This window comes from Zonotrichia leucophrys, chromosome 6, assembly GCF_028769735.1.
Source record: "Zonotrichia leucophrys gambelii isolate GWCS_2022_RI chromosome 6, RI_Zleu_2.0, whole genome shotgun sequence".
NCBI classification, from domain to species: Eukaryota; Metazoa; Chordata; class Aves; order Passeriformes; family Passerellidae; genus Zonotrichia; species Zonotrichia leucophrys.
In genome coordinates, this window is record NC_088176.1 from 28,263,735 (window position 1) to 28,277,502 (window position 13,768).

General features: G+C 42.6%; 1 protein-coding gene across 3 annotated transcripts in view; it reads left to right on the forward strand.

The window, feature by feature from the left end:
- The window catches only part of PHYHIPL (phytanoyl-CoA 2-hydroxylase interacting protein like), a 54,772-nt gene that overhangs the window by 20,852 nt on the left and 20,152 nt on the right, over positions 1-13,768 (forward strand). Inside the window, exon 1 of one of the 3 annotated variants that reach the window (XM_064717272.1) lies at positions 2,588-2,885. The exons of the other annotated variants lie outside the window; for them this stretch is intronic. Within the exon in view, the coding sequence (XP_064573342.1) occupies positions 2,780-2,885 (106 nt within the window). The 5' untranslated portion in view covers positions 2,588-2,779. Of the gene's footprint in view, positions 1-2,587; positions 2,886-13,768 lie in introns of those variants that run through there. 3 annotated transcript variants of the gene reach the window in all.

Below are 13,768 nucleotides of genomic sequence, written 5' to 3' on the forward strand. Positions count from 1 at the left end.
ACAAACATAACTTGCTCATCAGACAATGATATTCCTTGTTAAGACAAGCAGAGTATAGTTCTCTCAGGTGAAAAAACAACATGAGAGCATTGTGTGCTCTGAGACTGAAATACCTAGGACTAAATTCATTGCCAAGTGATTGCATGGAATCACATCTGGGAGGAATTTGAGCTTTAAAAAATGTTGATCCCTTGCCCAGGTGATGGGAGTGGTGATAGCTGAAGGAAGCATGCAGCCTGAAGTGTGACTCTGCAAAATACTGTCTCAGGCAGGTCTAGCTTTAGAAAAGCAGAGCTATGGGAAAGGTTTCTCTGCTCTTCACTTACACTGAGGACTGCTGGTAGTTGGAGAGTTAATGTCTTTTCTTAAAAAAAAAAAATTGTAATGGTGTGGAGAACGAAATAGATAGAGCTCAGACAGGGGTTATTGCTACAAGGTAGCTGAGAAATGAGAGGCCTCTGAGGAATGGGAACACCCCCAAAGCTGTGTGCTTTCAAAGAGCTATGCAAAATCCATCCGTTCTTAAAAACCTGATTTCAGTTGCATAGAATAAGAAGTAGAGGAGAGAAAGGTGTATAAAATAGAGGCAGAGAGAATAAATTGGGAATTCTCCCAGTATTCAAGAACAGTGTCTGTTTCAAATGGACTTTATATAATGTTATAGCAAAGTAACAAGATTGTGTGAGCTGCTGAAGTGTCTGCCACATTGTGGAAGGGAATGAATGTGGAACATAAGGCTGAGAGACTAAATACACCATCTTCAGGGAAAGAAATTTTCCAGCCTTACGTAGGAGAAGCCTGTGTGCTAAGAACAGTTGCAATATCAAGGAGAAAGGTTTTGATTCAGCACAGGGAATTAATGCCTGTCAGAGACAAAATTAAAACCTGATGAATGCAGTCTCACCCACTTTAATTTCTTCCCTTTCTGATTCTAAATTTGTCCTCATTCTGTCTGTGCATTCATTCATATATTCCTCTCCCTTCCCACCTCCCCATTGACTCACACTCTCCCTTCCTGTTATTACTTCCTTTTCATTTTCTCTTCCTTTAGGTTCCCTTCCCACTCATTCTATTTCTCCTCTGCCTGACCCCAGTGCCCTCATTTTACATCATGATGAAAAACATCAGAGAAATAAAGAGCAGGGAAAAAAAAAAGATGAACGAGAAAGAATGGAGGGAGGGGGGGTGTAAAGAGTACACAGTCCCAGAAGGGTGCTCAGTATTGCTCTTTCTCCCCAGGATGTACTACAGATTTTTGAAGATGTCAGAGGAATCCAGGCTCCTAAAAACTGTTCCTTGCCTCTAGGCTGCAGCACTTGTCTGTGGCTTCATGAAAGGCAACATCAGAGTTCATTTTCTGAGATTAGTGTCTCTGGAAACCATCATAAAGCATGGAAGGATCCCAAAGTCCAGTGTTAGTGGATGACAGACACCCAGCTGTGCTTGGGGCTTGCTGCTGTGCCAGATCAGTGAGGGAGAACTTGAGACTGCAAAAAGGGAAATGGGAGCTTTAGGGACTCTCTGGACTTGCTGTCACACAATACTGACCAAGAAACATCACAGCCTCAGTCTTGGTGGGAGCCCGCGTGCAATGAACTGCTGTTTCTCAAAGCAACCAGTGCTGATATCTCATGATCAGTGGCTAAACAGTGTCAATTTTATTTTGGTGAAACAACAAACCGGTGCCAGGAATGTATGTTGTAATGTGTGGTAAGAAATGGGCTCAAACCACTTTGTCTGGAAACTGGTGGTCCCATCCCAGCATGGCTAGCTTGATCCCACAGTCAGTCCATAACCTGGAGAAAGCAGTGCACTCCTGCAGCCCCAGGCCCACAAGCTGCTCCTTTGTCCAGCCTGCAGGCCTGTGATGGGCAGGGAGCTGCGCTGTCACATCTGATGATGGCACAGAGCTACACAAGTTTAATTTATTATCTTATTCCTTTTTACATTTTCTCATTTTCTGGCCCCATTCTTGTTTCTGAAGGTGGAAACTCATAAGTACTTTTCAAAAAGGCTTGATAGGAATGGCACCAATACCATGTGGATTATTTCTCCTTCCCACAAAAAAGGCAGGTGGGAAGTGTGCAGGGCAGATAGCAAGAAATGGCTCATTCCCATACACTCTCTTGCAATCAATTACCTTCTGCCAGCTTTCCTAGGTTTTAGATTGATAACATTTAGAAAGGCTAATATTTCTTTCTGCAAATTCTTGCATAATCAGGAAGGATCAGAGTGGACGGCAGACCCTTGCAGCTGGGTGTGATTGCACAGTGCGGTCATGGTGGGCTGTGCGCTTAGCGAAGGGCAAGTCGCTAACTGTGGCTTGGGGATGGTTTTGCCTTGGGGACTCTGTCGGGTTATGGAGTAACCTCGAAAGAAGCCACGCCGCGGCGGTGGGAAGCTGTGTTCGAGGCAGACCGGCTGCGACTCGGACCGGCCGTTCGCAGGGCCTGACCCGGAGGAGTTGGACCGGCCGGGAGCTTCCCGTGGAAGCGCGGCTGCGGTTACATAAGGAGCGGAGGGGGAAGGGACGGCTGCGAGGCGGCGGCCGCGGCCCCTTTAAACGCGGATCCCGGGGCGCGCCGGCCGCCCGCCTCGCTGCTGCCCCCTCCCCGGCTCGCTGCGGTGACAAATCCGCTCCTCGCCCGCCTCCTCCGCCGAGCGCTCGCAGCCGAGCCGGGCGGCGCCGGGAAGCGCTGCCGCGCGGCTCTGCACCGGAGCCGGCCAGCCCCAGCCCCAGCCCCCGGCCAAGCCACAGCAGGCAGCGGCGAGGGGCGCGATGGAGGCTCCGCGCCTGGCGCACACCATGAGCAGCCCCACGAGCCCCTGCGAGGAGGTGATCAAGAACCTCAGCCTGGAGGCGATTCAGCTCTGCGATAGGGACGGTAAGCCCGGGCTCGGCGCGGCTAATCCCTGCAGACGTAAGATGCTGCTGCCCTCATGGATGCTAATGCAAATTAATCCGCGCGTCGTATGGTCCTTTGTTATCCCCCATGAATTTGTAGGTGCAAGTGTTCCCCACCCCTCCCGCCGCTGCCGCCACCCTCCTGCCATTGAGAACAAAAGAAAAAGAGAAGGTTGCACCTTGCTGGAGGGAAGGGAGGGAAAACCGCCGCTCCCTAAGCCGTGCCTGGCGTTGCGGCGCGATTACCCCGGGCAAGCCTGATGCACAACCCTGCCCCTGCCAGGAATGGACGCTGGGGCTTGTTCTGGGAGAGGCAGCCACGGGAGCCAGAGCCCGAGCTGCGGAGAGTCCCTGGGGTAGCGGCCCTGGTGGGGTTTAATTGCCCGCGGTCTCCAAAGTCCTTTGTATTCCAGGGCAATTCCCGTGCTTCAGGTAGACGGGCGGATGTGCCGGCTGCCGTGGGCAAGCGGCCAGACTTGTTGCCGGTCCCTCGTGAGAGCCATGAGGCGGCGAGCGGACCGAGCCTGGGGCTCGCAAGATGGGGCACGGGGGGAGACCGAGCGGGAGGCGGTTCAGCACCGCGGACAGCACCGCGCCGACGGGCCCGGAGCCCCGAGCCGAGCCCGGAGCCCCGAGCCGCGCTCCCGCCGCGCCGCGCCTGGCGCCCGCCCCGCCGCCGGAGACCGCAGTGCCCTGGGGACAGCGGCTGTCAGCCCGGCCGCCCGTCTGTTCCCCGGCAGGCACGCGAAGTTTGGTTCCACACTAGCAGGGGCGGGTGTTAAAGGTTGTCTGTGTTGAAGCAAGCAGATAAATGTCAGGTGGTGACGGGGGACAGCCAAAACAAGTGTACGTGCTTGAAGCGACGCTGACGGATGACTAGGGGAGAAGAGAGACATGTCGTTTGTACCCAGCTGTGACTGACAAAACTAAACACACTCACTGGCTGTCAAACAATGAACTAATATTTTTTTCGTAGAGTGGCATATCATTTTTTCTCATGTATCAGAAAATTTCTATCTTGTCGTTTCACATCGAATTATTAGAAATCACTTCTCATTCTTGGATGCAAAATGCGCTTTGGGTGTGGAATTTGTAACCTAGTAAATGTACCAAGGAATTGGGATACTGTATCAGTGACTGGTACGGCTGAATTAATGAAACTCTTTCCTTGTGGTGAGCATATTTTTGGAGCACAAGAGTTAAAGCTGATAGCTATAGAGGGAGTCAGGCCAGTTTTCTCTGTTATTTTTTACAAATTGGGATTAAATACTTCACTTTTTTGACCTAGGCAGACTCTAAGACCATTTAAGACTCAGGCCATTTAAGAACCTGAATTTTTGTAAGCTCTTACTTTTTCTTGTAATATTGGGGGGAGAGGGGAAAAAAGGTAAGGCATTGAACAGTCTCAGATATTATCTTATCAGTATCAGCTTTTTATCAGTATTATTTTTTTAGCTACATTAGAAATACTTGGATTTTTTTTCTTTCAATGTTGGAGTTATGATATATGCACTTCCATCCATTCATGCCTAACTCACAGGAAGCTGAACTATGTTTATAGTAGTGGAGATTACACTGAGTTTTTCACATATATTCCTTTTAATCATTAGTAGCAGTAATTAAAAATAGATAAATTATGCAATCTTTCATATCTGTGTACCCTAAGTAATTGTAGTGAAGTAGTCCATGTTAATCATGACAAACTCTATTTGGATCAACACACAATAGAAAAGGACTGCTTGATTCCTCTGGATTAATGTCTTCAGACCAGCAAATAGAAAAATGTAGTATTTTTTGTTTCAGTTCCTTTTTGGTTAGACTTGAAAACAACAACTTTCCTGTAGATGTGGCTTTACAAACTAACCTTCATCCAGCAAGCTGCCATCAAGCAGGGCTGTTCCTCAATGCATGTCTGAATTTCCACTGGAGCTGCCTGTGTTGGGGATGGCAGGGAGACAACTCAGTGCCTCAGTTGGCACAGGGCTGCTCTTGAGCATACTCCAGTATTTCCTACAGGTGGCACTTATGCATCAAAAAGCTTGTTTTAATGGAAACACTAAACAAGGAAGCAAAGGTTAGGGCTTTCATCTTTGAGATAAGTGTACAAATGTACACACCATATATTTAGATCCCTGAGTGTGCACATCAGTAGATTTGTATTATAAATACTTGCAATTTATTTTAGGGTATCTTTGTTGAGAAGGGTGATGTTCTTAAGGTGATTGCCTTCATTAAGGTCCAACAAAGTCTTGTGATAAACAGCAATGTATTACATATAGTAAATTATAATTATGATAGATTTTCATATTCTGAAAATGTCCTTGGTCTTTAAGCTGTACTAACTGGAAAGACAGCCAGTGAAACCATAACATTATACATCCAACTATGACAAATTCTGCAATGCACTCAGTTGGAATTGCAAGCAGTGCTGCAGTAGAAACATAAGCAGTAATGGAAAATTTATGTAGATAGCAAATTATTTTTCTTGTTTTCTAAGATGAGAGGATTAATATTGAGATGTTTTATATTCAACAAACTGGGTTATACCTTCTGTGAAGGTTTATACAGGAGCCATGAGTCTAGAAATTGGAGTAAGCAATTAATAATATCATGGTAGTTCATCTTTTTTTTGGATTTTTTTCTGTGTTTCTTTCAGTGTTGTTTTTTCAGGCATTGTCATCTTGCTTAACAAATCAAAGCAATTTAAAAACTTACAAATGTTAAATAAGAGATAAGAAATATATGCACTTTGGAATTTTTTTTTAGATAAAAACTCCTGATAAGATTTGGTTCAAAGTGAATGCAATAAAGCCAGTTATGAGCTGTTATTTTCAAAGGCATCTTGCATTATTTGCTCTTGTTCTTTTACGTGGGTCTAATAGCACAGCTCAGTCTGATGCACAGTCTAACCTGTAGCCCCTCAGAACTCTCTTGAACTCATTCTGTGTATAGGAAAAAGTGTAGCATTTGTTATTTTTCTTTGCCATATTTGAATATTGTAGCCATACTTTTGTAAGCTTAGGCTAGGAATGAATGTTTAATCAGTGCTGAACATTCTGGTGACCTTTTTATAAAATTTCTATTAGTCTTACCTGGAGATTAAACCTTGAGTAGATGAATGGATGCCTTTTGTGTGATAAGCACGCCAATGCTATAGAAATATAGTTGATGTCAGAGAGTCTTGGGGAAAAGCAAGCTTTTCCTAGGCTTGGTAGGACAGTCTTGGATGTCGGCAGCTGAATGTCCCGAAGCTCCTCTGTGGCTGTGCTCCCCCTACAGACGATGCACTGTGTCTGTGGGTCCCACCGGGCCCAGGGCAGTGACACCGGCAGCCACTGCCCTGCCCTTCCTCGGCACACACAGAGGGAAAGCAGACAAATGACACCTGTCAGAATGCAGCAAGGAGGGGAGCACAGAAACAAACCTTCAAGCAGGATGCTGGAACTTGGGGGGCACAGAGGGAGTGAGGCAAGAAAACTGGCCCTGGATATGCTAACTGACAGCAGTGGCTGGTCAAGAGGGGAAGAACAGGAAAGACTTGCAAGATGGGGATTAGGTTAAATGGGAATTGTACAAAATAACCCAGAATGGGAAAAGAAGATAAAGGAGCAAGGAAGGCAATCCAAGTTCAGGCAGCACGCTCAGGGAAGTAAAGCTGGGGGAGGGGGTGGCGGGAAAGTGAGGGCATGTTCTCTGAGGTTAATTTGATGAATGAGGGAGTACAAGATGGGGTTACTGGGCAGTTTGGACCACAGAGCTCAGGAGTAAAGGAATGGAACTAGGACTTGCTGAGCAGAGAGACTGGCACTGAAAGGACAGCCTTAGGAATGAAGAACAAGACTTTTGAAGTGTGACTGGGAAAGAAGAAGGAAGAGGGGCAGGAAGAAGTTCAAGGAACAGGGCAGAAGAGGTCGTGCTGCCAGAGAAGGGTCAATGTGTATCAGTGCATGACATCCCCCAAAGCCACACAGGACCCCAAGATGACAAATTCTCCCTGTGTGTTTGCCTGCAGAAAGGGGTGCCATGGAGTACTCAGAGTCAATGGCTGCTGCTCACTTCTGTGAGAGTAGGACTTAAAAAATAAGGCTTTGAAGAGAACATCAAGCACATTAAGTAATTTTCCTGTGCCTTAGTTTTCCATGTGTAAAATGGAAGCATACTTCTGCTTCCCCTCACAGCAATGTTTTCAAAATAAACTAATGAATGTTTGTTAATCAGACAGACGCTGTAGTAGCCTGGAAAACCCATGAGGTGCATGGAAAAACCCATGATGAAATTCATAATTTTGTCTTCAGAGAAGAATATGAATAATGTGTAGCAAATAAGTCCTGGGACTACACATTGAACAAAAGCAACTGGCTGTTACAAGAAAAATAGTTCATTATGAAGGCACTATTCATTATGTATGCTGAATGAATCAGAATTTATGTGGAAAAATTAGTACGTAATCATGCAGTTAAAGGCTATATCATAATCTAAACAAAGTGTCCAATGTAAGGTTATTCAAGTATGCCTCATTCTGGTAATTTCTAAGCATTGATGGCTTGAGCTATACAATCTCACTAACGTGCTTTTACACTTTGCCTCCATATATTTGAAGATAGTACTTAGGAATCAGGATCAGAGCTGGAACTGGTGTCTTGGCCAGATTCAATCAATTTCATCACCTTCCAAACACTTGGCACCATCACAACTGTTTAGTCTACCAGGCTTGTATAAAAACATTACATCATATAAGCTAAGATGTCATTTCTGGTTTATGTAAACAGCTTGCATCTTTGGCTCCTCATGTTATTTGAGCATGTCTCATGTTTTCTGATTTATTTCAGGAGTTTATTACCATGCTGGATTTATTGGAGGATTCAGAAATATTTTTCTGGAGTTCATTAATTGTGGTTTACATTGCCATATTGTGTACACATTCACCTTTCAAACAGAAGGGATAAAGTGGCACCATCCAGTCTCTGGATGCAATCTTCAAATCCCCTTTTTGGCATTATGGAGCAGTGTCTCTGCTATTTCTGAAATGTCATCATGTATGTCTGAGAGATGGGAAAAAAATCAAATATCTAGGTAGACTCCCACATGAGGGACAAGTGAGAGATCCAAATTTCACAGCAATTCTTAGTGTCCTGAAGCTTTGTTGTTGAATAGTTTTGTTGTTTTTTTTTAAAAATATGACAGTTCTGAGCACAATTCATATTTTCTACATCCAGCATAAAAGAGAAGTGCTTGTACTTGTGATATTTTGATATGACACAAAATTCAGAGTTATGCTTATTGTTGGTTTGTTCCTCTCCCTGGCTGCAAATTTGGAGATTTAAATTCACTGATATATTTCTTCCATAAAATGGTGTCTAACCTAGCTGAACTTGAACATTGTGATTTTTGATTTTTTTTTTTTTTGTGACAAATGATAATTCTGCTTCAGGTAGGAGTTAAAATCTAGTGCATCACTTCAAAAGCTCTCTTGCTGCAAAGAAAAATGCTAATTAATATTTTAGCTTTACATTCTTGCTAGAGACAAAGATTTCACATATTCCTCATTGTTGGAACAGAAAAATACTAAATGGAGCCAAGAAACAAGTCTTCATGAATGATCTTTAGAGTTGTGGAAGAGAAGAAGACTAATGATTTGCCTGTTTTCCACTTCAGCAAGTATTTCATCCTGTCTTGGTTTATATCATAAGTAATGATGTCACTAAGTAGCAAGGCTTTGCTGGAAACTGGCTATTCAACATCCTGGTGTCAAGAAATGTAGTCATCCAAATTCTTCCTTTATATTCATGAATTTTTGGGATTATTTTCCTTCCTTCTTCCTTCTCATCTTCTTTTAGAGCTTTATGATGCCCAAACCTACATTATTGATTATGATTTTATCAGTTATTTTGTCTGGCAATGACCAAGTTGTATATTATAAGCTGTTTATGTTTTGCCTGCCATTCTATTTCATCTCCTTTTCATTCAATTATTCTTTCCTGCAACTCTGTGAGATCCTTTATAAAGCTACTGAAATGCTTGATGTGTAATTATGCTAGATTCACCTACAAAATCACTGTTCTTTCCCAGTGCTGATATTGCTGGGTTGAAACTCAAACATATGATATAGCTTTTGTAGTTAATTTCCAGTCAATTTTATACTTAAAGCATTTTAATCATCACTGTCTCCTGAGTATGTTCCTTCTTCTTTGTGTTTGTTTCAGATTAGAGATCCCAGATGCATTCTTTTATTTATTCTGTAACAGAATCCACTGGAGCACTTCCTGCCTGTGCTTGTAAGCCATCTTGTGCTTGCAGCTCCTTCTGTTTAATGTTGTCCTCAATACAAAAATGTGCTCTCTCTTTAGGTCATTCACAGGCACAAAGCCTGGAACCAGGCTCTATGGTAGCCCAGTGGGCACGTGAGCTCCTTCCTTGTTTTCCCATATGTCAGTCTCACCTCTGCCAGCCCTGCTTCAGCCCTGCAGATCAGCAGCTCTCAGTGAGTACAAGGGCAGGAGGAATCATTTAGGGAGAGAAATTCTAACCCCTCCAGCATCTGAAAAGCGGGCCCCTAGAAGAAGAAGCTGAGCCCACCCCTCACTTAAAATTTCATATATCTTCTGCAAATCTCAAGGACTGAGCTGTTTTTATTGAGGAAGAGTTAAGCCATTACAATCTGATTAATCTCTTTCATCTTAAAATAGATTTTTCTATTCTACTAGCAATTTTCTTCTCAGCCTACTAATCTGGTGGCTCTATCACCTCTTGTGAGAAATGTTCTGAACTTATGTTTCCAAATTCCTGCCATTCTGCCTGTATGATCTGGGTCAGAGTACACTCAGAAAGCCAATTCAGTCTTTCCAACAGCTTCCCGGTGAGGTTCCTGGTACCAAAACCATAGATTCTAGAATAGGCAGAGGATCCCTTCTGTCATGTGAGGTGTGTTGAGGAAAGACTCTATCATGTTCTTATTTAGATTTCTCTAGTATTTCATCATTGATTTTTGAATGGGTTCCAGTCAGGCATTGTTGTGTTCTGTTGTCTCCAAAGCCTTGCTGAAGCCTGTCTTCCTGACCTTGGTTTTTCTTTCTGGGACTTCTCTGCCTGATTAATTTTCCATTTTTTCTTCTAGAATCCAAAAAGATCTCCTTGTTTACCCATTCCTTGTAATTTCCTGCATCTTTTACTGTTCATGGCTTCTAAGCAGCAGGTTTGAAGGCTGTGCCTTTTCTGAATAAGGTAGATTTCAGTCCCCTTGTGCTGCTGAAGTAGTGGTGTTATCTTCCACCCTGACTGAGGAGGTAATCTTTAAAAATCCTCCCAGTCTGAGTTTTTCTTAGACCATTCAGGACAGTAGGTACATCTTCTGTTCTGCCAGCATGTGTGGCCTTTTGTGCTTTTTGTGACCTGAAGGCTATATTTAATTCTGGCTGAATGCAGGCTTAAACTATGTCTTCTGTTCTCTTTTTCAGCATTTTTCTTGCAGACCACTTTCTTCAAAAATTTGTAAACATATCTGGAGAAACAGTACTAACACTTCGAGTACAGGATATGTGTATAAAATATGTCACTGCTATAGAAAAGTACAACAAAGACAGTGTTTAGGCAGTTGGAACTAAAGAAAACTCTGCTCCAGAATCACTTTGTGTGATTTCTTCACTAGGGTTTGTTCCACAGTGGTGCATTCTTTATTTGACCTTGAAATGTTTTCCTTCAGCACAGAAGATTTGCTCAGAATTCATTGTAGCGTTTGTAACTGAATCAGTTTTCACAGTGGTGTTTGTAGCTGAATCATTAGTCAGTTTTGTTTTATTGTTCTCAGTGTGTTCATGTTTGATTTCTGCTTGAATGAACAAGGTGTTTTGCATGGATGTTTCCAAAAGCAATGATTAGCTGTACTGTTTTCATAACCTAACAAGTGTTCCTCTGAGTCTTGACAGGTGTAGCTGCTGCCAAGAATGGGAGGCCTTAAAATTAGTTTGGTGTGGCTCTTTCATTCCTGCAGAGTGTCAGAAAGTATTATCAGGGTTGCATTCTTAGTTCCACGTGGAGTGGAGTCTGGAGTTTATTTCTTCAATATTGGAGAAAGTCATTCCCAGTGGCAGCTCTAGGAGAAGCAGAGTTGAAGGAATTGCAGTATTAACCTTTGTATATCCAAGCACTCTTCTAAGGAGAATTCTTTGGTCTGCAATGATCTGAAACATCCCATAAATCTATTTTTTGAGTTGTTTCGTTGGCTTCAGTAAGACTTTGTGTAAAAACCAATTTGCATTCATAATGTGGCATGATTAAGATCTTACAAGTGCTGTATTTTCCTGGTCTTTGGTGTGTGTGTTCTAGCTTATTTCATACAGATAGTCACCTCATTTGGAGTTTGTCTCTATAGGCTGCAGTTTGTCTGAATTTACTCTGTCTTTTTTTATAAAATAGATTTTTATATTGTTTATATATTTAACCTGTATTTATAATCTGCATTTAACTTCTGGCTAGAAAGAACACTTTTAAAAGATTATTCTTTTAAAGCATTTTTTTACAGTTCACTTCTATGTGTACTCATAGTCAAAAACATTTGGACTTCAAAACAAGCAGGATTAAAAGATGTTAAAAGGCTCTCTCAGTCTTGGCCAGCTGTAAGTTCTAGTGTACAAGTATCTGTGGAGTGACTCATGCTGTGTTGTTCTTTTTAATGCAACTTATGTAAAGGGAAATTATATGTGGGTTTATATAAAGGAAGGGATAAAATTAAACACAGGGTGTGCAGCAGATTGTATTTTCTAATGCTACTAAGGAACATCTTCCATGTGACAACATAAGGTAAATACTATGTACTTACACTTTTGTGATGAACTTTATGCTGGTAGCTTAATATAGATGTTGAGTAGAAAGCATGTGATTTTCAGAGCACTGCTTCTGATGAACTTCTAGCCTTTACACCTCCAGTGTAATTCCAAGACATATCTCTAAATATGGAATATGTTCCATATTTCACAGGAACTGAAAATCCTCTCAGGCTGCTGACTGATTCCAGTAGATCACAGGGAATTTATGTCCCTCTTGTGTGGAACATACTGGAATTTTAGGCAGTGTTACCTCTGCTGTGATGACACAGCTACCACCTTACTCCTCATGAAAGGACAGGTTTGGGCAGTAAGATTTCTCATGGCATTTATTGTGATTGTCTCACCTCTGCCCATGTGTAGAGGTTGCTTTCTTTCCCCCATAGATGGAGGCACCTGAAACTCTGACTACAGTTCTTTGTTTGCTCTGTCTGTGAACAGCTCTGTGCCTTGCTTTGGGAGCCTGACACAAAGAATATGCCACTTCTGCACTTCTCTTTGTCACTGTTTGGGTAGCATGGAGTTCTTAAATCATGCTTGATATCCAGGCATCTGAGCAGAGCAGCCTTTCTAGACCATGAGAGTTGAATTTCAGGTTTTGCAGCCAGGTGGCCCAGCAGGGCTTGTGTGGTAGGAGCATATCTAGTACTCTACTTTCTTACAACTGGACAGGTGCAGGGAAGACAGAACCATGATCTCCATGTGTAGTCATTCTCCTTTTTCTATTTTTGTATATTCTGTACTGCTCAGCTGGTTTCTGTGTTGCTTCCTGGAGCAGACCATCAGGGAGCCCCCAGGCTGCCTGGTGGGGCTGTCAGCCCTGGTGCAGGCATGCAGTGCTGGAGATGGAAGCCAGAGAGGGAAACGAAATCCTTCAGTGTATCTCAGTATGCTTATTAGATTAGCTCATATGGTAGGGAGTGGGAACTGGAAAGCATTCCTTGAGATGCTTTTAAATGCTCTAAATCCAAAAGATGAAAAACTAATCTAAATGTGAATTCTTTTTAAGTACCATACCCAAGGGAACTTGTTTAGCATTGTGAATTTGTAGAAGGTTGTGCAGCTATTCCTCTATAGCTAATCAATTTTTGTCTTGTCTTGATCATGATTGGTGCCATTGTTGCAGTCCAATGGCTGTTGATAGCCTGCATAATAAGACTAGAGAAAAATTTATAATGGAAACTATTGTAAGTATCCAACTGAGCTGTGCTTTTTTTAAAGAGCAATTTGAGAGTTATTGAGGACCATGGATTTGAATCTGATGTTTTTAGAATTGTTGTAGGTTTCTTTTAACTTAATTACATCAAAACTTCACTTTGAGTTTTCTCCTCTCCATTAGATAAATTTCATTAGATAACCTATGGGAGAGTTCTGTCACAAATGCCATCAGGACAGGAAGCTGATGAGCTACAGCTGAGACTTTTAATAAATATGCATGGTCAGTATGCTATACTGTGTCTGAGTGAGGGGTGAATTCCAGTGTGGTGAAGACTCTGCTGAAAGATTTCTTTTGGCTACAATATTCATAATTGTGTCATCTTTATATTCGAGTAACAGTGAAAAGCTTCACCTCATTGCAGCCTTCTTCTTGATAAGGAGTGTTCAGCAGGATCCTCTCATTTCTGCATGCTTGCCTGCCTTAATGAAACTGGCAGCAACCTAAGTTATCTGTGAGCTCTCTGCTCTTGTCAGAGGTTCAGAAGTTAGAAACAGTCAACCAGTGGCAGATCTGCATCTAAAGGCCTTGGCAATGTTTAGTTTCCCTAGGAAACCAGCTAAAAATGAAACAGAACAACTCCTGCCAAAAAAGGACTCTCAAAACCCATACATCCTTTATTTGTTAGGGCCTGAGAGAAAGTCTGAAACAGGCATACAATTCTGATACGTGCATACAATTTAAATGTAAAATAGAACAGTACAAGTTACAAAGTAGAATTTCCTGAACTATTGTGAATATGTAATACATTTCAAATCACAGCTAAAAAGCACAAACTGGGTAAACCAGAGCCAAATCCCATTCCTTACAAGAGATGTGTGTGAAAAG